At 40.3% G+C, this 21,499-nt stretch overlaps 2 protein-coding genes across 4 annotated transcripts; both read left to right on the top strand.

Moving 5' to 3' along the window:
• Positions 1-1,626: 1,626 nt before the first annotated feature.
• Positions 1,627-3,030, top strand: LOC115193381 (D(1C) dopamine receptor). The gene has a single exon (XM_029752100.1). It carries the CDS (start codon positions 1,627-1,629, stop codon positions 2,962-2,964), a length of 1,338 nt encoding a protein of 445 aa, XP_029607960.1. The 3' UTR covers positions 2,965-3,030.
• An 11,791-nt stretch (positions 3,031-14,821) lies between these two features.
• Positions 14,822-16,754, top strand: fgfbp3 (fibroblast growth factor binding protein 3). 3 transcript variants are annotated; one of them, XM_029752531.1, is made up of 2 exons: positions 14,822-14,965; positions 15,700-16,754. In XM_029752531.1, the coding sequence occupies exon 2, from the start codon at positions 15,807-15,809 to the stop codon at positions 16,449-16,451; it is 645 nt and encodes a 214-aa protein (XP_029608391.1). In that variant the 5' UTR covers positions 14,822-14,965; positions 15,700-15,806; the 3' UTR covers positions 16,452-16,754. The 3 variants fall into 3 exon arrangements, with proteins under 3 accessions (XP_029608391.1, XP_029608392.1, XP_029608393.1); XM_029752532.1 differs by lacking the exon at positions 14,822-14,965 and adding an exon at positions 15,015-15,092; XM_029752533.1 differs by lacking the exon at positions 14,822-14,965 and adding an exon at positions 15,165-15,211.
• Positions 16,755-21,499: the final 4,745 nt, after the last annotated feature.

Genomic DNA, 21,499 nt, shown 5'->3' with positions numbered 1-21,499 from the left:
ACAATAGCATCGGCTAAATTTGTGTACGTGACCAATACATTTTGATTTGATTTGATCTTTCTTGCCCATCATGCATTTATCAGAGTTATTGACCTCACAATAAACCAGATTACATTGTGGTGCTGAAACTTGGGCGGCAGGTAGCCTAGTGGTTAGAGTGTTGGACTAGTAACCGAAAGGTTGCACGATCAAATCCCTGAGCTGACAAGGTAAAAATCTGTTGTTCTGAACAAGGCAGTTAACCCACTGTTCCTAGGCTGTCATTGAAAATAAGAATTTGTTCTTAACTGACTTACCTAGTAAAATAAAAAAGACACAGCACAATCAAATGAACAGCTCATGGTGCTGAAAGTAGGCAAATATGAGTAAGAATAATTAATTTCAACCATCTTCCTTTTAATTAGACTTTACTAACCACAACAGGGCTTTGTGTTGGAGACTATTTCTTCCTATTTAACCTTAACTGCAGTGGGCCAAATCAGGTTCACACAGTGTTTCTTGGTAGTCTTAAACTTATCTACTTTGAAACAAAAGTATACACCTCACACACATGGTTATGGACTAAAAAAGAAGAAGACACCTGCACCTTATCAGATATAGAGTTCTGATTATATAAAGTGATCTTTAACAGCACCTTTGCCCGCGATGCTTTATGCTAGAAACAAGCTGTAAAATACCAGGGAAAGATGTGACTCAGATGCATGGGGATATAATTAGTTTGTTTCTTTGAAATTCAGAGGCTGAGCTACAACCTTCTATATCCGAGGAGACAAATACATTGACTTTGCTTGGAAAGTAATCTAATTCTGTCCCTATCAGTTGATTAAGCTATTCACTTTCTGTACAATTGAAGATGTTAAAACCCAGAAAGCTTTTAGGGAAACACGTGTGACCTTCTCTCGTTGGGTTAAGCCACAGACGAAGATTAGCTAGCAGTTAAAGCTTACATCTTTTTTCATTGGTAGGCCTACTCTGTCTGGTGTGAAAAGGTAGGCCTAACTTTTCAATGTACCATGCTCAGATTCCTAATGACTTCTCAAATGTAATTATTTGCCTACAGGGACAGTTTCATGGCAAACATGACACACTGATTTTGCATTGGAGAAATATGATAAGATGAACACATTGGCCTATCTCTCTGTCCATTCTTAGCTTGTTATTTCGATAATTTGTGTGGTATTAAAAGATATTCTGCTAATATGTAAAATGATGTAGAATTGCATGAAATGTTTGGGAAACCTGTTGTAGGCTACAGATATGTCTGCCAATTTACTGGATGAGCTGGCCACTGCTGCTAATTATGTCTCACAGTTAGTGTCATCCTTGAGATGTCCATCCTTACCCATACCCAACCCCCTTTACATTTCAACTTCAATTGGGTGACGTCAGAGTTGTGACGTTTCAAGGATACCGTTTAGACATTTCAATTGTCTCACCTTCTATGAATCATAGCCTATCACGAGAGAGGGAAGCAACCGATAGTTTTGGACGTTTTCTGTAGCCTCCTTTAGACCATTTGAATTGATCCGTTTGGAAGCTCTCCGCTATATGAAAATAAAGACAGTGAACAAATACGTGGTTCAATGTGAAATCGAAACGTTTCTACCCAAAGACAGAAAAGTGCAAATGGAAAACTATACTGGAAATGAAACTCAAGTTCGTTCGGAATCGGACGGCACAGACGAGGAGACCGGCGGGAATGGCGTGCGCGCGCTAATTGGATGCATTTTGTTTCTCCTCATTGTGTCGACACTGCTGGGGAACATGCTCGTGTGCGCTGCCGTAGTTAAATTCAGGCACCTCCGGTCCAAGGTAACCAACTTTTTCGTGATTTCTCTGGCGGTGTCTGACCTCTTCGTTGCCGTGCTCGTGATGCCATGGGAGGCAATATCTGAGGTGACTGGCACCTGGCTGTTTGGTAGATTTTGTGGCATCTGGATAGCTTTTGACATAATGTGCTCGACGGCATCTATTCTTAATCTGTGTATCATAAGCGTGGACAGATACTGGGCTATAGCTAGTCCTTTTAGATATGAACGGAAAATGACCCACAGAGTTGCATTTATCATGATTGGAGTGGCGTGGACGCTGTCAATTCTCATCTCCTTCATACCTGTCCAACTGAACTGGCACATGGCCGAGGAGGAGACGTCAGCGGGAAACTTTAGCAACCACTCTGAGAATTGCATAGCAAACTTGAACAAGACCTATGCTATTTCCTCATCACTGATCAGTTTCTATATCCCAGTGGTTATCATGGTTGCCACTTACACGAGGATTTACCGTATTGCGCAAACGCAGATACGGAGGATATCCTCCTTGGAAAGAGCCGCGGAGCAAGCGCAAAATAACCAACACCCAAACGTTTGCGCGCACGAAAACGCATTAAAAACTGCTTTTAAAAAGGAAACAAAGGTGCTAAAGACCCTCTCCATTATCATGGGAGTTTTTGTGTTTTGCTGGCTGCCTTTTTTTGTCCTAAACTGCATGGTACCTTTCTGTGACCCTCCGTGCGTAAGCGACACCACGTTTACAATTTTCGTTTGGTTTGGTTGGGCCAACTCTTCGTTAAACCCTGTCATTTACGCATTTAACGCGGATTTCAGAAAAGCCTTTACAACTATTCTGGGCTGCAATAAAATTTGCTCAAGCAATACAGTGGAGGCTGTTAATTTCAGCAATGAATTGGTCTCCTATCACCACGACACAACGCTCCAAAAAGACGCACAAGTCTTGATGGCTACACAGCATCCTCACGCAATCCCAAAAGTGGGAGAGGACACAACCCCACTGTCCGACAAAGTTTCTCTTATCTCAAACGCATCTCGCAATCACAAGAACACGTTGCTGCCAGCCATCGTCCAATTCCAGTGTGACGGGGAAATATCACTGGATACCATAACGCCATTTACTTCAGCCGGAGCCATGGAATGCGACTCAATCCCTGGTCAAATCCACGATTAGAATCTTGCCCAATTAATTGTAGGTTATGATTAATTGAAGTATTGCATTCTTGATTTGTTTATTTAAAATGATATTTTATTGTAAGATCATTAACTTATTTTATGCCGTGCGTAAGTCCGTGCGTAATGTTATAATATCTTTATTATCTCACTGATCGTCAACGATACATTTATGCTGTGATTCTTTTAAATAGGCATGTCTTGATAAATGAAGGAATTCACAAAGAAATGTTAGCCTAGTTTTAGTCTTGTCACTACACACATTTCTAATTATGGGACACAATTGAATGAATAAGAGATGTTGTGTATTGTATGAGAGGATATCCATTACATTTTGTTGTGAATGCTTTTTATATTCATGCAAAAATACTTGCTTTAATTCATGAGAATGGTGGTGGTATTTCTGTAGTCAATTAGCTCTCAAACACGGGAGTAATCTATTTATCTGCAATATTGGTAAAATCATTATTCATAAAAAGGCAATGATTTTGGTATAAGTTGAAATGTTTAATCAGATATATAATATTGGAAACATAACTTGACATTATTATGTTGTGAAAATAGCTGTAAAAATGTCTTGCAATCTCTTTGCCACCTTTTTACCTCTTACTAAAGTCAAGTCAAGCCACATTTTATTTAAAGTGCATTTCACAATGTCTCAAAACACTATAGAGAAAATTAATGACAAAATATAAAATACAACATTTGTAAATTTAATATAATTCGAAAAAATATGTAGAACAGATTATGTTCTTGCCAAGTCACTTCACTATAATTGTATGATGCATCTGTCTTCTGTATAGTTCCTGACAACACCATGTAACCCATGGTAACTGAACCACATCTTTCCCTCTGATAATTGCATCTATTTTTATTTTATGATTATTTTAGTGTCTTAAGCTGCTCTGCAGTATTGGGAGATAGAAAATAGTATAGTGAGCCCTAATCCAAACTCCAATGTTCCCAAATGTTATCAAAATACAATTTGGAATAGGATCTAAATTATCTCCCATTGCCTCCTATGAATCTAATATGAATACATAGGCCTATCTTTTATAGGCGTTGTAGCCTACTGTTCCAAAATGAGTACATTTCACTTCACATCTGTTTAAAAAAAAATACTTCAGATTCCTGAGAGCATCAAATTACCCCAGCGCCCCTTTCATCTTCACAGGACAAAGGGTTGAGAAACAAAAGTAGCAGTATCCAGGACACTGAGGAGGCTGACCTGGTGAACCGCATGGCAGGTGTGTGGAGTGGACTGGACACACACACACACACGAGTGTGTTTCATAGATACACAAGCTAGCCAATGGTAGTGGTGGTGGAGTGGGGGGTTGGGTGGGGGCTAGTCTGAGTGCATGCCTGTATTTCCCCCCCAAAAGCCTCAGTTGCTGTAATGTCATACTACCATCTCATGTTATTAGTGATGGTATTTCAGCATATTAATATGACATTATCCTCCTCTCACCTCCCCTTCATTTAGCTTTCCAAATGGCTGCAGACATTTAATGAGACATTTCAGAGACCGTAATTAGTTTTACCATTTTGCAGTTTGACATTTTAGCATGGACTCATGCAGTGACTTGATCAAAATCTAGAATTTTAAAATCATTTTTTTAAATTTTGAATTTCCATTGATATTATATCTTTAGGAAGAGCATGTGGAAAATGAACTTAGGCAAAGAGAAATAGATCAAACATGTATACCTGAGCGTATATAGCCACACCACACAAGGGTGCACACACACACAAACTACTTTAATACTTTTTCCATTGGCAAGATGAGCAAATTTAGGCATGACATGCCAGCAACAAACTCTGACACTATACATCCAAGTATATCTGACTAAATTATGAAAGACAAGCATTGTAATTTGAATTCCAAAAAAGTAAGTGTGGAAGAGGTGAAAAAATGATTGTTGTCTATCAACAATGACAAGCCACTGAGGTCTGACAACTTGAATGGAAAATTACTGAGGATAATAGCAGACGATATTGCCATTCCTATTTGCCATATTTTCAATTTAAGCCTACTAGAAAGTGTGTGCCCCCAGGCCAGGAGGGAAGCAAAAGTAATTCCGCTACCTAAGAATAGTAAAGCCCCCTTTACTGGCTCAAATAGCTGACCAATCAGGCAAATTATATTTGACCAGATACAATGCTATTTTACAGTAAACAAATTGACAACAGACTTTCAGCACGCTTATAGGGAAGGACATTCAACAAGCACAGCACTAACACAAATTACTGATGATTGGCTGTGAGAAATTTATGATAAAAAGATTGTGGGGGCTGTTTTGTTAGACTTCAGTGCGGCTTTTGATATTATCGATCATAGTCTGCTGCTGGAAAAACTTGTGTTATGGCTTTACACCCCCTGCTATATTGTGGATAAAGAGTGACCTGTCTAACAGAACACAGAGGGTGTTCTTTAATGGAAGCCTCTCCAACATAATCCAGGTAGAAGCAGGAATTCCCCAGGGCAGCTGTCTAGGCGCCTTACTTTTTTCAATCTTTACTAATGACATGCCACTGGCTTTGAGTAAAGCCAGTGTGTCTATGTATGCGGATTACTCAACACTATACACGTCAGCTACTACAGCGAAATGACTGCAACACTTTACAAAGAGCTGCAGTTAGTTTCAGAGTGGTTGGCAAGAAATAAGATAGTCCTAAATATTAGTAAAACTAAAATAATTGTATTTGGGACAAATCATTCACTAAACCCTAAACCTCAACTAAATATTGTAATAAATAATGTGGAAATTGAGCAAGTGGAGGTGAGTAAACTGCTTGGAGTAATCCTGGATTGTAAACTGTCATGGTCAAAACATATTTATACAACAGTAGCTAGATGGGGAGAAGTCTGTCCATAATAAAGTGTTGCTCTGCCTTCTTAACAGCACTATCAACAAGGCAGGTCCTACAGGCCTTAGTTTTGTCGCACCTGGACTACTGTTCAGGCGTGTGGTCAGGTGCCACAAAAAGGGACTTAGGAAAATTGCTCAGAACAGGGCAGCACGGCTGGCCATGGATGTACACAGAGAGCAAACATTAATATTTTTTTAAATTTAACCTTTGTTTAACTAGGCAAGTCAGCCTCTCCTGGCTCAAAGTGGAGGAGAGCTTGACTTCATCACTACTTGTATTTATGAGAGGTATTGACATGTTGAATGCACCAAGCTATTTGTTTGAACTACTGGCGCACATCTCGGACACCCATGCATACCCCATAAGAGGTCTCTTCACAGTCCTGAAGTCCAAAACAGACTATGGGAGGTGCACAGTACTACATGTAGTCATGGCTCTATGGAAATCTATTCCACATCAAGTAACTGATGCAAGCAATAAAATTAGATTAACGAACAGCTAAAAAATAAACCTTATGGAACAGCGGGGACTGTGAAGCAACACAAACGTAGGCACAGACACATGCACACACACACGCGCGATAACATACGCACTATACACACACGTACACATGGATTTTGTATTGTAGATATGTGGTAGTGGTGGGGTAGGTGCAGGGGCCTGAGGGCACACAGTGTGTTGTGAAATCTGTGAATGTATTGTAATGTTTGTAAAATTGTATAACTGCCTTAATTTTGCTGGACCCCAGGAAGAGTAGTGGCTGCCCTAGGCAGAAGCTAATGGGGATCCATAATAAATACAAATACAAAACTGAAAGATTGCTAGTTCAAATCCCAGAGCTGACAAGTTGAAAAATCTGTCGATGTGCCTTTGAGCAAGACACTTAACCCAAATTGCTCCAGGGTCGCTGTTGATAATAGCTGACCCTGGCCGTAATCCCACTCAGAGTGTGTCTCGAGAGAGAGTTGGGATATGCAGAAAACACAGGACAAATATAAGCACCCACCAAATTATTATTATTATACACACACTTCTCTCTGTGCCCCTTTGTGTCTAATGAATCCCCACACACACATCATTTGTAAAAACATCTGCAAAATAATCCAGGTCCAATTTATGATTGTTATAATAAACCTGAGTATTTCACAAATCTAAAATTAACCAGTCCTTTGTGTAATTTTAACAGTTATCACCAAACTTTCTCTCTCTCTTTCTCTCTCTCACTCCATTTTCTTAATTGACTGTAAATATGTGATATTTCTATCTTTTCACAAGAACACTGACCTTTAAGACACCGCTCACATGGTACCTGTCTGAGGTTTACTATACTAAAGCACATGATGTTTGCCTGCATCAGAAAAGGTGACCCCCCACCATCCCACCCCGAAATGACATACAGATCAATGAGCTGAAATTCTGCCCGAGGATAGAAACTAAAGTGCTATTTGCTGCAAAGGTTAATCAGCTGTAGAGTTACATTCTGAAAGTGCCTGTGCATTTGAACAATGTTACATTTAATTGGTGAAACATCTCAGGCCAGTCATGAATGCAAAGTATTGATCATGTCTCTGAATGAGGTTGTATCAATTTAGACAGTCCATCACGATGGTGCACAGCCACAATGTTATTTTCAGTCTGTTTGGCTCTATGGGAGATGACTAAAATACAATTAAGGTGTCTATTGTCCAGAAATATTCTTTCATCTTGTTATCAACTAGACCATTCACTGTCTGTATGAAATCATTATTTAATTTCTGTTTTCAAGGTAGAAAATGTTTTAGACACACATGCACACACTCATACAGGCAATCATCCACATACATTTTACCCATACCTGAGGGAGAGTAAGGATTCAACCTTATTATGGCTTTCTTGACTGAATTCCATCAGTCCAGAAATTGCCCTGTGTGAGAGGGTCCCTGTTGTGACCAAACACAGCTAATACTGGGTGACATGATTTCAGCCCGAGGAGAGACTTGCATACGTTGCCTCATCAGAAAATGTTGTTCCATAAAATACCATAGATACTATACTTTAGATGTGCAAACTTGCAAAAGGACGTTATTGTTGTAACCCATTGTTGGTGCATTATTTTCTGTGTCAGAATGGGAAGGGGCATTAACCCCTTTCCTAGCCAAAAGACCCCGACTAGACAATCATTACTTCTCTCTGTAGTCGGAACGGTGCTATGCCAGAATGTGGACACCACGGAGCCGGTGCGAGATATGGCTCAGAAAATGTACCTCAATCCAGGGATGGGAGATGGAGCTGTACTCCTAATTATCCCAAAATTATGAATCGAGAAGATTAAAATACTGCTAGTTTTTTTTATTAACCTGACTTTTTCGTCCACATGCTAGGCTAGCTAATTCTAAAGCGACTCGTTGGATTCGACAACACTTCCGGTAGCTAGGCCCTACTTTCCTCAACGCTAGATGTCGTATTTCTATGGAATCCAATGGGAATTAGCTATTGCATTGGTGCCTATGGCAGAGCCACCCGTTATGTAGACTGGAATTGTCACCATTGTTTTCAATGGTAAAAGGCCATTTAGAGAAATCTTCATAATCAACAATCTTTGACTTCAGTCATGTTTATTTGACATTTACATCATGTGACCTCCTGCAGAGGCTGTTAATCAGAGGCTTGTTAGCCACTAATTATGGCCAGCCTCATTCTGTTTCCATAATGATGACAAATTGTTTCTCAGGTGGTCTGCTGGGACAAGAGATAGTGGGTGTGGTTGATTATATCTGTAAAGCCAACCTGGTCTCAGGACAATTCGTATGATTTGGGACATTATTTATGCCCCTCCATTTAGTATGATGCTATGTGAGGTTATATTACATTGTGTTACATTATGAATGGAATAGCGGTCATATGAATTGAAGGATGTATAGTATCATCCGTTATACCCGGTCGTACAATACCATACAATATGGAGGACGTCTTGCTCTGAGGCCAGGCTGCTTGTTTTGTTAGCATTTGTGGATAATGTTAGTGGCTAGCAGGTTAGGTGAAACTAACATATCAGATTAGGCTACTATGGTTAATGTTAAGGGAAGGATTAGCTAACATTTTCTAAGTAATAGCAAAACGCTTGTGGTTAGCTAAAGTTGCTAATCAACTAAAGTTGTCCCCGATGTGATTCAAACAGGTGACCTTTGGCTTGCTAGACAGCCTTAATCGACATCATCATTGCCCAGGAATAAGTTGTTGAGGTTTAACTGCCTTGCTCAAGAACAGAACAGCAGTTTAAACCACCTTGCCAGCTCTGGGATTTGAACCAGCAGCCTTTTCAGTTACAGACCTAACACTCTTAACTGCTAGGACACTCATCCTCCTCGACCAACATTCTGACTTTCATTTCTGTCTTATGTAATCAGGGCCCGGTTTCCTGATAATGATTCAATTTAGGCTTACAAGTGAAACATGCAGAGAGAACCTTCTTTAAGCGCATCATTGAAGCGTGTGTTGATACTGATAGGATTGAAAGGAAGGCAGTGCTGCTCTCGAATCAGCTTTCACCACTCAAATCTTACTTTAACATTACAATTATTTCACAATACTGGATCAGCTTCTAAAGAGTTAAGCAGGTAGCCTGGCGAGTAGGAGCATTCGGCCAGTAACCGAAAGTTTGCTGGATCGAATCCCCGAGCTGACAAGGTAAAAATCTGTCATTCTGCCCCTAAGCAGCAAGGTAGTTAACCCACTGTTCTCTGGGTCCCGAAGACGTGAATGTCGATTAAGGCAGCCCTCCACACCTCTCTGATTCAGTGGGGTTGGGTTAAATGCGGAAGACACATTTCAGTTGAATGCATTCAGTTGTACAACTGACTAGGTATCCCCCTTTCCCTTAATACCACTGCAAATATTGAGGTGGCTTATTCTAATGCTTAATAATAATACACTTAATCACAGATTTGGCACATCTTTGCGCACATGTTGTTACACATCATGACATATACTGAAGCAAAAATTACAGACATTAGCCTACAATTGTCAAAATATGATTAAATTGATTGAACGTGAAATTGATTTCAGTATGATTGAAATAGGCCTATCCTACTGTATATTTTAATGCAGTCATCTCGGGTTTAATTTCAAGCATCTTTTTATACTATGCTTGTTTGTAACATTTGCAAAGGAATTGGCAACTTTGTATTTGTAGTCAACTTTGTTCTGAGGTAGGGCCCCCTGAGTGGTGCAGTGGTCTAAGGCACTGCATCGTGGTGCTAGCTGAGCCATTAGATATTCTGGGTTCGAGTCCAGGCTCTGTCGCAGCCGTCTGCGACCAGGAGACTCATGGGGCGGCTCACAATTGGTCCGGGTTAGGGGAGGGTTTGGAGAGATGTCCTTGTCCCATCGCGCACTAGCGACTCCTGTGGCAGGCTGGGCGCAGTGCACGCTGACACATTGGTCTGGGTTATGTGGGCATTGTGTCAAGAACCGGTGCTGCTTGGTTGGGTTGTGTTTTGGAGGACGCACGGCTCTCAACCTTCGCCTCTCCCGAGTCCGTACTGGTAGTTGCAGTGATGAGACAAGACTATAACTACCAATTGGATACCTCGAAAAAGGGGGTAAAAAATACAATTAAAACAAACTTTATTCTGAGGTTATCAGTGGTCACAAAGAGAAACCATTCGATTCTATATTTAGCGGAGATCTGCTGTGTGTAAAATGACGCAGGAGGGCAAAAAAGCATCGATCGACACACTTGCTGTTCTACGAGTGGTTTGAGGCAGTCGGTAAATAACAAGCGTTTTAAAGTGCAACTTTAGTAACAGTGGTTTTTGGAGACAGCTCAGAGATTTAACGATTCTCCTATGAAGGTTTCAATGATGAAATTAACTTTAAAATGATATGGGAAAACCGTGCCCAGACCATTAGTAGGCTACATATCATACCTTGGAGGTACACAAACATATGTATAATGATATCCTTCATATGGCTCTGAGGCCAGCCTATTAAAGTACTGCTGGACTAAAGAGTATGCTCAATGGAGAATCTATTTGTGCTTTAGTAGTCCTTTAATAGGCTTAATCTGGGTCCAGGAAAACTAGTCTGTTTTATATTAATCAGATAAATAAGAATCTCTAAATAAAGACACTGCATTAATTTAGTAACATTTCACCCCAAGCGTAACTTGACAAGATCTTGTAGCTCATGTGATTATGCCAAGTTCAATGCTTTTATTTGCAGATCCTGCGTTTGAGATAATGTATAAAGGAGAATGTAAGAGCTGGGCCATTCAGTCTGTTGACACTCATTGAATCAACAGGAAACCCACTAAGCATTTATCGACGGCGATGTCATTTGGATGTTTTTTTTCGGTCCTGTTCGGATGTCTTTTTTTGTTTCTTGGGGTATTTTTTTGTTGGTGTACTTGACCAAATCTGAACCAATCATAGACGTCTATGTTTGGTTTAGATTTGGTCCAGTCCAGACCAGCCTTGATTTGGCCCAAACACAGACATCTATAATTGGTTCAGATTTGGTCTAGTCCGGACCAAATCTGAACCAATCATAGACATCCATATTTCACAAGTTTGGACAGCATAGCACAGTACAGTACAGTACAGTAGAGCACAGCAGATTACAGTACAGTACAGTACAGTACAGTACATTAAAGAAAAGTAAAGTATGGTACAGAACAGTACAGAAGGGCACAGTAGAGTACAGTAAAGAAAAATAAAGTATAGTGTACTGTATTGTACCCTACTGTACCCTAATGTACTCTACTGAATTAAACTATACTGTACTGTACTACTCTACTGAATTAAACCAAACTGTTCTGTACTCTACTGAATGAAACTCTACTGTACTGTACCGTCTACTCTACTGAATAAAACTAGACTGTCCTGTACCATACCGTACTGTACTGTACTATACTGTGCTCTACTGTACTAAACTGTGTGATGTTCAAACTTGTAAAATATAGCCTAGACGTCTATGATTCGTTCAGATTTGGATCTGGTCTGCACCGACCAAATTTGTACTTGTTTGGGGCGGAGCTCATCAGAATAATACCAAGCATGCTTTGCAAGTGTTTGTTTTTACATTTATACCAAAAAATACATATTTTCAACATCTGTAAATTATATATTTTCCAGACATATTTTCAAGCTGTTGAGATTTGTACATTTTCCCAGGGCTCTATGCTCACAAAGGCTCCTTTCAAATGCTGAATAACCTGGAATGATGGTGCATTTATCAGTTATACAGTTTAAAGCCATTATTTGTGCGTTTTCCCCAAAGTTGACCTTTAAAGGAACTATCCAGTGTTTCCAGATTGCTCTGAAATATGACCTATAATTAATTAGAATATGAGTGAAATAGTTTTCATTCCCACATGTTTTTATTAGGTATGTTGAAAAGCAGCTTTTCTGTGTTGCAATGGTGTGGGCGTACCCCAACACCAGTATGGTGTCGGCGCATACCGCTCATTAAAAATATCCATGCGAGTAGGCTGCTGATTGGCCAGCTTATCCTCTTCAGGAGGATGACATCATCCTCTATGAGGAAATAGCAAGCATTTTTGAAACGGTCTGTTTGAGAAGTTTGAGGTAGGCTTTTTTTAAGTTGTAGTTCTTTCTCCAATTTATGCTATGGCCACAAATACAAAGATAGGAAGAGTCAACAACATTATTTGGCTATGAGTTAACAGAAAATTTACTTTTAAAACTGAGATTTTCACTGTACAGATACTTTAAAACTGCAACATTTTCTCTCAGCCTAGTGGCAAAATGTATTTAGTAGCACAAAATTATACTGAATTATAAATACACACACACATATATATATATATATATGCGCAACATACAACAATTTCAAAGATTTTGCTGAGTTACAGTTCATATAAAAATTCACCCAAAAAATATAGATTTTTAAACATTTTTGTGGGGTTGAGGGATCTTCCACTTATCCTTCCATTTATACAGTTTTTCAAATACCCCTCCATATAACCCTGAAGAGAGGCATAATCAGTCATGTCAAACTGTGTAGAACTGCAGGAAGTGTGTTTTTTTTAATTCGCCCTTGACACACACACACACACACACACACACACAACTCAAAAAGAACAAAGTGAAGTGTCTCATGTTATGAGCATAGAATGGATTGACAGTGCCACCATACCAGTGCACTTTTGTCTAGACGCGTGACAGGATAGCAAAGCCAGGCCATCAGTCAGTATGTCTGTGTTCTTTATGCAATTCAATGAAACACTGATTACTAGGTGTCGCAATGGAAATTGGTGCTGAGGGCAATCTTCATTGTATTTACATACACTATGGTAACTTTGCTGCAGAGCACGGTGCTTCTCCTCTGCTTCACAATTACATTCCCTTTGTCATTACGGTCCGAGGGGTGACGACAGAGGCATTGCTCGGCGCCTCAATCAGTGTCTAATCACAGTCAATGGTTTCTTAAAGGCAGTCAGCTAGCAGCACATTGATTGCGAACATCTCTCGACAACAATTTAATGGAGATTGGTCTTCTCAATCCTCCCGCCTCGTCAAGGACTCTCTCAGTGTCATCAGCAGAGTGAAGGGAAAGATTAAGCTTGAAGGAAGGACAGAAAAAAAGCTAATAGAATCACATTTCTAGAGAAACGTAACTTGTAGGCCAACTTAAAACCCTGTTCACACATTTTGTTTTCGCAGAATTCTGCCGACGTGTGACCGTGTGAATGCAGTAATGGCGTCTGCAATTTCTCTCCTCAAACCCACACGTGTAGGCCTAGCTGTGTTGCTGTGTGTCAACGAGCGGTGGCTGTTTTCCCCGATTCAATATGGTGTCTTGCTTGGGAATATTGAGGCACTGAATCCCATTCACCTTTCAAGAATAAACACACCACTAGAGGGGGTGAGTGTTGCTCTGTCTTCAGCTGCCATATAGTGCTATTCCCTATCCCCCACTATCTCTCGATTAAAGACTGACTATTGGTTGTTGACAAATACAGGAAAAGAGTATTGGGGAAAGTCAATAGCCTATGTTACATACTGAATGAACCGGATAGATGTCTATGTTAGCAATTAAATAAAGATCATCAATTAGAATGTGTCAAATGATTTATGAGGAGACTGAGGGGAAGAAAGGGCTCACGGACGTACAAACAAGTTCTTGTTGTGTACATTTGGCCACCTAGAAAAACGATTGGACTTGGACACTGTATTGGGCACACACACATTATCATGTATCGTACCTGCTAGTGTGCACGCATGCATGGACGCAGTAGACATACACACAATAACCACATAGCTGTTCTCTCTGCGCCAACGTAACTGCCACCTCTCATTCTGTGCCAGCAAAGAGGGGAGCACAAAGTATACGCAGAGTACCACCGAGGGCCTAGGTTGGCATGGACTCAGCCTCTGGCAGTGGAGTGGAACACATTATCACTTAGTGTGAGCTTTTAAGCCTTTGGCCGTTCATTTGCCAAGTCCCCACAAGTGACTTTTTCTCACCAGGTTAATCTGGATGCATACTGATAAACGGAGAATATCCTCTTGTCAAAAGACCTGGAATTAAGACCTGGAATAAAATCATATATACAGCATGCTGGCAGCGTGGGCTCTGCTGACATACTGTATATATACAAGTATACTGAATTATTGTACATAATAAAATGCCATTATCCCAGTACAGTCACCATGGTCTTCAATGCTCTTGAAAATACATTATGCTGAACATAATCAAACAAATGCATTCTCTACATTCTCTCTACATTGTTCACTGTACTGTCACTCAATGTGAGAGCTGCTTAAGAAGTCTGTGTGTTGCGAGGAAACGTTGGCAAGTGTGTACATTGTCTTCATTGTCTTCTTAGCCGTGAAGAGGGGTTGTGTTGGGTATGGGTGTGTGTGAGGCAACACGCCATGACCCAAACTCCACCTCCCACCCCAGCCCCACACACAGATAATACAGTCTTTAGGCAGGGGGTTGAGAGGGGTATTGTTACAGTAGGAGGGGGCCTGCTTAAGGGAGGTCTGGGCAGACCCATTTATGCCCTGAACACTCCTCTCTCTACCCCTCCCCATTCTCCTTTATCCTTCTATAACCCTTTTTTATGCAAGCGTCCCGGGCCCCTGAATTTTCAATAGCAGCAAACACTGGGTCTCCACATGGTAAGTGCAACCTTTAGATACCAAATACCAAATGTTGAAACTGGAAATAAATGGATTAGTACATTTTGTTTTTGCAGGAAGGTGTACTGTATGCATGCTGTGCATGCAATTCTTTTTCATGTTACTTGTAAGTCAGAAAATTCTGAGCCGACTTGGGGGTGTTTGTTTTGGTGCATGTCTTTGTTTTGTAGCAGTATATTTGATCACTCCAATATGGTTTCCTTCGCAGGGCAGGATACACTCAAAGTAAGGATTTTCAGATTAGTCCTGTGTAAAAAGCATGAGCTGATTCTTACTAAAAAATGTTTGCAGAGGTGATTTTTATACGGATTAGTCCCGTGTACCAGCCTTGCTCCAGAGAGGATTCCCTTGGTACAGTGTGCCCACAGCTATCTATAGCTTAGAGCTGAAGCTTTCCTCGCTTATTGATTTAATGCGGTGTAAAAAAAAGAAACAAATTGTATTATGATTAATTTAAAAGGTGCACTGAAAACAAACATCATAGGTGTTGTAAATGTGCTGTACAGTTGGTAAACGTAAAATTTGTTATGAATGTGTTTTTATTGACTAATTTTTGCACAGCTTTTTGGGGTATTCTAAACAGGGAACATAGCAAAATGTAGTGAAACTTGTCGTGTTTTTATGAAAAGAAAGAGAATGGGTTATCTATGTAAGGTGCGTTTAATTCACTTATGTTTCACTTTGTTTTGCCTCTCCTGTTTCACTCCCTGCAGGTATTTTGATTGTGGCGCGTCCGATTTTCGTTTCATTCGGGCGTGCTACTGATGCTTGGCTGCATTTGAATAAAGAACCCTTCAAGTAGCAGTAATCACCCCGAGTCATGAGGTTCCTGTGGCTTCTGTTCTTCCTCCTGTGCCTCCCTGTCCTGGCCTTCACTGAGGCCAAACGCCAGAGCTCCGACAACAAGATGTCGCTGCCCCCACCACCACCAGCGGCAGACAAGAAGCCCAAGAACTCTGTCCCCAGCTCAGGAGGGTTCAGCACAAAGGTTGGCCACAACTGTACCTGGGATACGTCCGGGGAGGGCGTAGTGAACTTGCTTGTCAGCTGTAGATCCGAGGAGCAGACCTACTGGTGCCGCTATGCTGGACAGCCAGACCTGTGCCAAGCCTACAGTGACAGGAAAGCACAGGTCAGGCATTGGAAACAATTGGTGGGCAAGCTGAAGAAGAGGAGGAGTGCGTGTGACGGTGAAAAGGTGCTGAAGACCCGCTCATGCAAGGCCCCCATGGAGTCGCACATGAAGCTCAAAGAGAAGGGGAAAGGCGGAGGAAAGAAGGATCCAGTGCCCCTAGATCCGGAAATGGTAGAGAAGGAGGAGAAGAAAGAGGAGAAGAAAGAGGATAGGACTCCGTTGTTAGAGGAGAGGGATGGAGAGGTGAACGACATGGAGCCAGTGGAGAATTATTGTGCCGAGGGATGGCATTCTGTCTGCTCATTCTTTGTAAGTTTTTTTGAAGGTTAAAGTCTTTGTAAGGTTTTTGTAAGGTAAAAAAGGGACAAAGCTGATGAACTCACCTCTGTATCCGGGCTTACTTCTTTGCTAGGTAAACAAAAATGTTTTTGTATAAAGTGATATAGAGCCTAAATATAGGCTGCAGAGATTTATTTGTGTTTATTTTATTGTGAAACTAATCTTATTTTCTACAGACAATATTTGCTATTGTTCATTTGTAGTCACTAGACTTGTATCAGATTTATATTTTTTAACTTTAACACAGCATACAAAATTCTACCTGTGAATAAACATACCGTACTATATAACCATTTAACAGTTATTCGACTCATTTAATAAATCAACACAGATGACATGGTTCTTTTTTTACAAGTTGTTAATTAGTAGGACTATGTGGATGATATAGTTGCCTGGTATTTCTATTGTCTATTGTATTTCTAAGTGCTATTCCAGGAGCTGGGGAAATACGGTAATACTGTATTCAAAATCACAATAATATTGACAAGATCTTTTTGCTGTAGTGTATACACTTGATAATAACAAATCAATTGTAATCAGCATGAGTAGGATAATCATGAGAACCTTTTATGTATTTTCCACCTAGTTCATCCCTTGAAATTGTTGCAATCCCAGCTACAAATTAGTTGCCAGAAAATAAATCATCTCTCCAGCCATCGTTTATTTTTCTTTACCAAAACTATGTCAACATAACACAGGAAATGCAGTTCTTAAAAATGGCCAACCCTGCTAATCAACAGATTATTTTCAAGTCTTTGTAAGTAGTGAAACTTAGGGTCACGTCTGTGAGACCTCGTGAACAGAACTTAGAATAGACATAATGAAAGAGTTAATTGAAAATATATCTTGGAAACCTGTTGTGATCCGTTTCTGAGGTGATACTGACATGTCTCCTCTTGTGACACATGGAATATCCACATTTTCACAATTGATTGCATGCTCTCCGTGAAATAAATCAGTATTGTGACTACAGTAATAAGTGGATGTTTAGAAATAGTTCCCCGAAAAAAATCTAAAAGTACAATCTTATTTATCTGTGGTTCTATCATGACTTTCTTATCCATGGTTGGATTGAGATTATCTTCATGAGACAACTCAGTGTGGTAGTCAATTGAAATACTATCTGTCTGGTCCAGAGTTGCTATGTTTGTAAGCCATTGTGTTATGTGGTAGCCAGTGGCCACAGTCCACAGACAACACACATCCCATTGTGAGTTGCCAATGCTAGCAGATGGCAGTGGGTACCTCCTGGCACTATATTGGGTCCCACACTATTTTCACATTAGACTCAGTTACAAACAATTCAATGAAAGAAACAAATCTGTTTTTTTTGTGTTGTGACAGGGATAGAAGTCCAGCTAAGCTGTTTAAGTGTCCTATTTTGTTCAGGTTAGCAACGCAAACAACAAAATAAAATAACTTGGACTGATTAGACCAACCAGAGCCACAGAGTTCTGCCTAAAAGTCTCACTGTGCTTTTGTGTGTGTGTCCATGTGTGGTCTCTGTGAAATGTATGTGATGATGATGGCCAATTCGAAGGTGGGTTTGTAAATAGGAAGAGGATGGGCTGACAGTCATGGTGTGATTCATCCCGCCTGAACCAGACTTTTCCTACGGGGAATTGATACTCCTCCCTGTCTCTGTGTCTTTCTGTCACAAAAATGTCCTCCATAACTCTTTGTCTCAGTAACATACTGATTACGCACCTCTGAAAGCAGTACATGTGATGTTCATTTCAAAGTACATTGTTGTTTGGGTCAGCAACTCAATCCCAAATCAACTCACACTAGAGATATAACCGTTTGTTCCTCAGGCCTACTCCAAAATCATCTGCAAAATGTGATGATCTTCCTTTGATAGCACAGCCCAGCATGCCTCCAACCTCTCCAAGCCCTTCATTTACATCTGTAGCACCAGTGGTGTAGTGGAGTGTATAGCCAGGTATACGCCGTATACCCACTTATTTTCAGTGGGCAATGTGTATACTCACTTCTTAATCCCCACCAATACATATCAATGTAGTGTAGTGGAGGTATACGCCATACCAATTAATACACTCTTAGAAAAAAGGTGCTATCTAGAACCTAAAAGGGTTATTCGGCTGTCCCCATAGGAGAACCCATCGAAAAAAAACTTTTTGAACCCGTTTTTCTAAGAGTGTAGGGGTGATGGAACAGATCTGAATGTTTAGCTTAAAATGTTGATAAACTATTATTTATTCACATTTTAGGCGCAGCAATGTACACACGGCAGTAGGCCTATGCGTGAATGTTCCAAAATGCAATTTGGGGGGAAAACATCATTCTAAAATGCGCACCGCACATGCAAACAGTTTCATGGACAGAGATGGAAATATCTGATAGAAAGAGGCGGGTGAGATTCAACGACTATCATGGGTTGCGAATATGATTAGAATAATGTCTTTGGCTGCTAGACATTGAAAGAAAGTTGAAAGATTTTGTCTGTAGGCTACTTTGAGGCAATGTAAGACGTGCCTCATAATATGAAGTAAAACGTCCAGGTTTCAAACAATGAAGGAACCGGAAAAATATAGCAGTGCTAATGATAGACCTAACCGTCTTTTGATAGATGGTAAGGCTTTCCCCAAAACCTTCTTATTAAATGTTAACTAGCTACATAGTAGCCTATACTTTCCTGACAAAATTAAATGGACCATTTATTTTGCGAACTCCATCTCATGTGCTACAGAAATAGCAAATCAAACAACATTGCTAGGTGCCTGCACACTTGACTTAAAGGATAACTACTCTCAAAAATACAACATTCTTAGATTTTTCCCAGACCTCAAAAGTGGTCTCCTGATGTAGTTCAAGCATTGTTATGGCATTAGAAAATAACATTTGGTTCTTTTCTGTTAAAAAAGCGTGACTTTGAGAAACAAAACCTGAAAATATTTGTGAAAATCGGAAACCTGTGAATTTCAGACTCAGTTTATCTGTTTCAATTGCAGACCTACTATTAGCCTACTGCACAGTACAACTTGGGTTGGCCTGACTGTGAAAGACTAAAGTCATTCAGATTGTCACTGTTTCTCATAGAATTTGTCACACAGAGGGCCTTTCCTTCGCAGGGCCGGCCATTTGGAAAAATGGTGGCAAAATTAGAGTATACCCACTTCTCCAGGCACCACTACACCACTGCGCAGCACATACAGTACCAGTCAAAAGTGTGGACACACCTACTTATTCAAGGATTTTTCTTTATTTTTACTGATTTCTACACTGTAGAATAATAGCGAAGACAAAACTATGAATTAACACATATGGAATCATGTAGTAACCAAAATAGTGTTAAACAAATCAAAACTATTTTAGATTTTAGATTCTTCAAAGTAGCCACCCTTTGTCTTGATGACAACTTTGCACACTCTTGGCATTCTCTCAACTAGCTTCATGAGGAATGTTTTTCCAACAGTCTTGAAGGAGTTCCCACATATGACGAGCACTTGTTGGCTGCTTTTCCTTCACTCCGTGGTCCAACTCATCCCAAACCATCTCAATTGGGTTGAGGTCGGGTGATTGTAGAGTCCAGGTCATCTGATGAAGCACTCCATGACTCTCCTTCTTGGTCAAATAGCCCTTACACAGCCTGGAGGTGTGTTGGGTCATTGTCCTGTTGAAAAACAAATGAGAGTCCCACTAGGCGCAAACCAGATGGGATGGTGTATCGCTGCAGAATGTTAAGTGTGCCTTGAATTCTAAATAAATCACAGACAGTGTCACCACCATAGCACTCCCACATATCACACCTCCTCCTCCATGCTTCACGGTGGGAACCACATATGCAGAGATCATCCGTTCACTGACTCTGCGTCTCACAATGATGAGGCGGTTGGAACCACAAATCTCAAATTTGGACTCATCAGACCAAAGGACAGATTTCCACCGGTCTAATGTCCATTGCTCCTGTTTCTTGGCCCAAGCAAGTCTTGTCTTCTTATTGGTGTCCTTTAGTTATTGTTTTTGTTGTTGCAGCAATTCGACCATTAAGGCCGGATTCACAGAGTCTCCTCTGAACAGTTGATGTTGAGATGTGTCTCTTACTTGAACTCTGTGACACATTTATTTGGGCTGCAATTTCTGAGACTGATATCTAATGAACTTATCCTCTGCAGCAGAGGTAACTCTGGTTATTCCTTTTCTGTGGCGGTCCTCCTGAGAGCCAGTTTCATCATAGTGCTTGATGGTTTTTGCGACTGCACTTGAAGAAACTTTCAAAGTTCTTGAAATTTTCCAGATTGACTTACCTTCATGTCTTAAAGTAATGATGGACTTGTTTCCCTTTGCTTATTTGAGCTGTTCTTGCCATAATATGGACTTGGTATTTTACTAAATAGGTCTATCTTCTGTATACCACCCCTACCTTGTCACAACTGATTGGCTGAAATGCATTAAGAAGGAAAGAAATTACACAAATTAACTTTTAACAAGGCACACCTATTAATTGAAATGCATTCCAGGTGACTACCTCAGTAAGCTGGTTGAGAGAATTCCAAGAGTGTGCAAAGCTGTCATCAAGGCACAGGGTGGCTACTTTGAAGAATCTAAAATCTAAAATATATTTTGATTTGTTTAACACTTTTTTGGTTACCAAATGATTCCATATGTGTTATTTCATAGTTTTGATGTCTTCACTATTATTCTACAATGTAGAAAATACTCAAAATAAAGAAAAACCCTTGAATGTGTAGGTGTGTCCAAACTTTTGACTGATATTGTATATCATTAGGACACACACACACACACGAAGGAGAGGAATGCTTATATGCCTGTCTCAACCTAGGGTCCTATCTTTAGACTCCTCTCCAGGGTGGCTCTTCTGCTCTCCACAGTCGCTCCATTGTCCCTCATAGACAAAATAGAGCAGAGATGACTTGTATGCCTCTGCCGTCAGAAGCAGGGCTAAGGAAGAATCTGAATACACTACTGTGACTGACTTGGTATGCAGACAAACAGTGAACTCCAAAGAAGAAAAGAAAGTCGCACACTACATTCTTAATTGCAATGTGATTAATTTT

Source organism: Salmo trutta, chromosome 5, assembly GCF_901001165.1.
Source record: "Salmo trutta chromosome 5, fSalTru1.1, whole genome shotgun sequence".
Classification (NCBI taxonomy): Eukaryota; Metazoa; Chordata; class Actinopteri; order Salmoniformes; family Salmonidae; genus Salmo; species Salmo trutta.
This window is presented reverse-complemented; position numbering and strand designations above follow the sequence as displayed.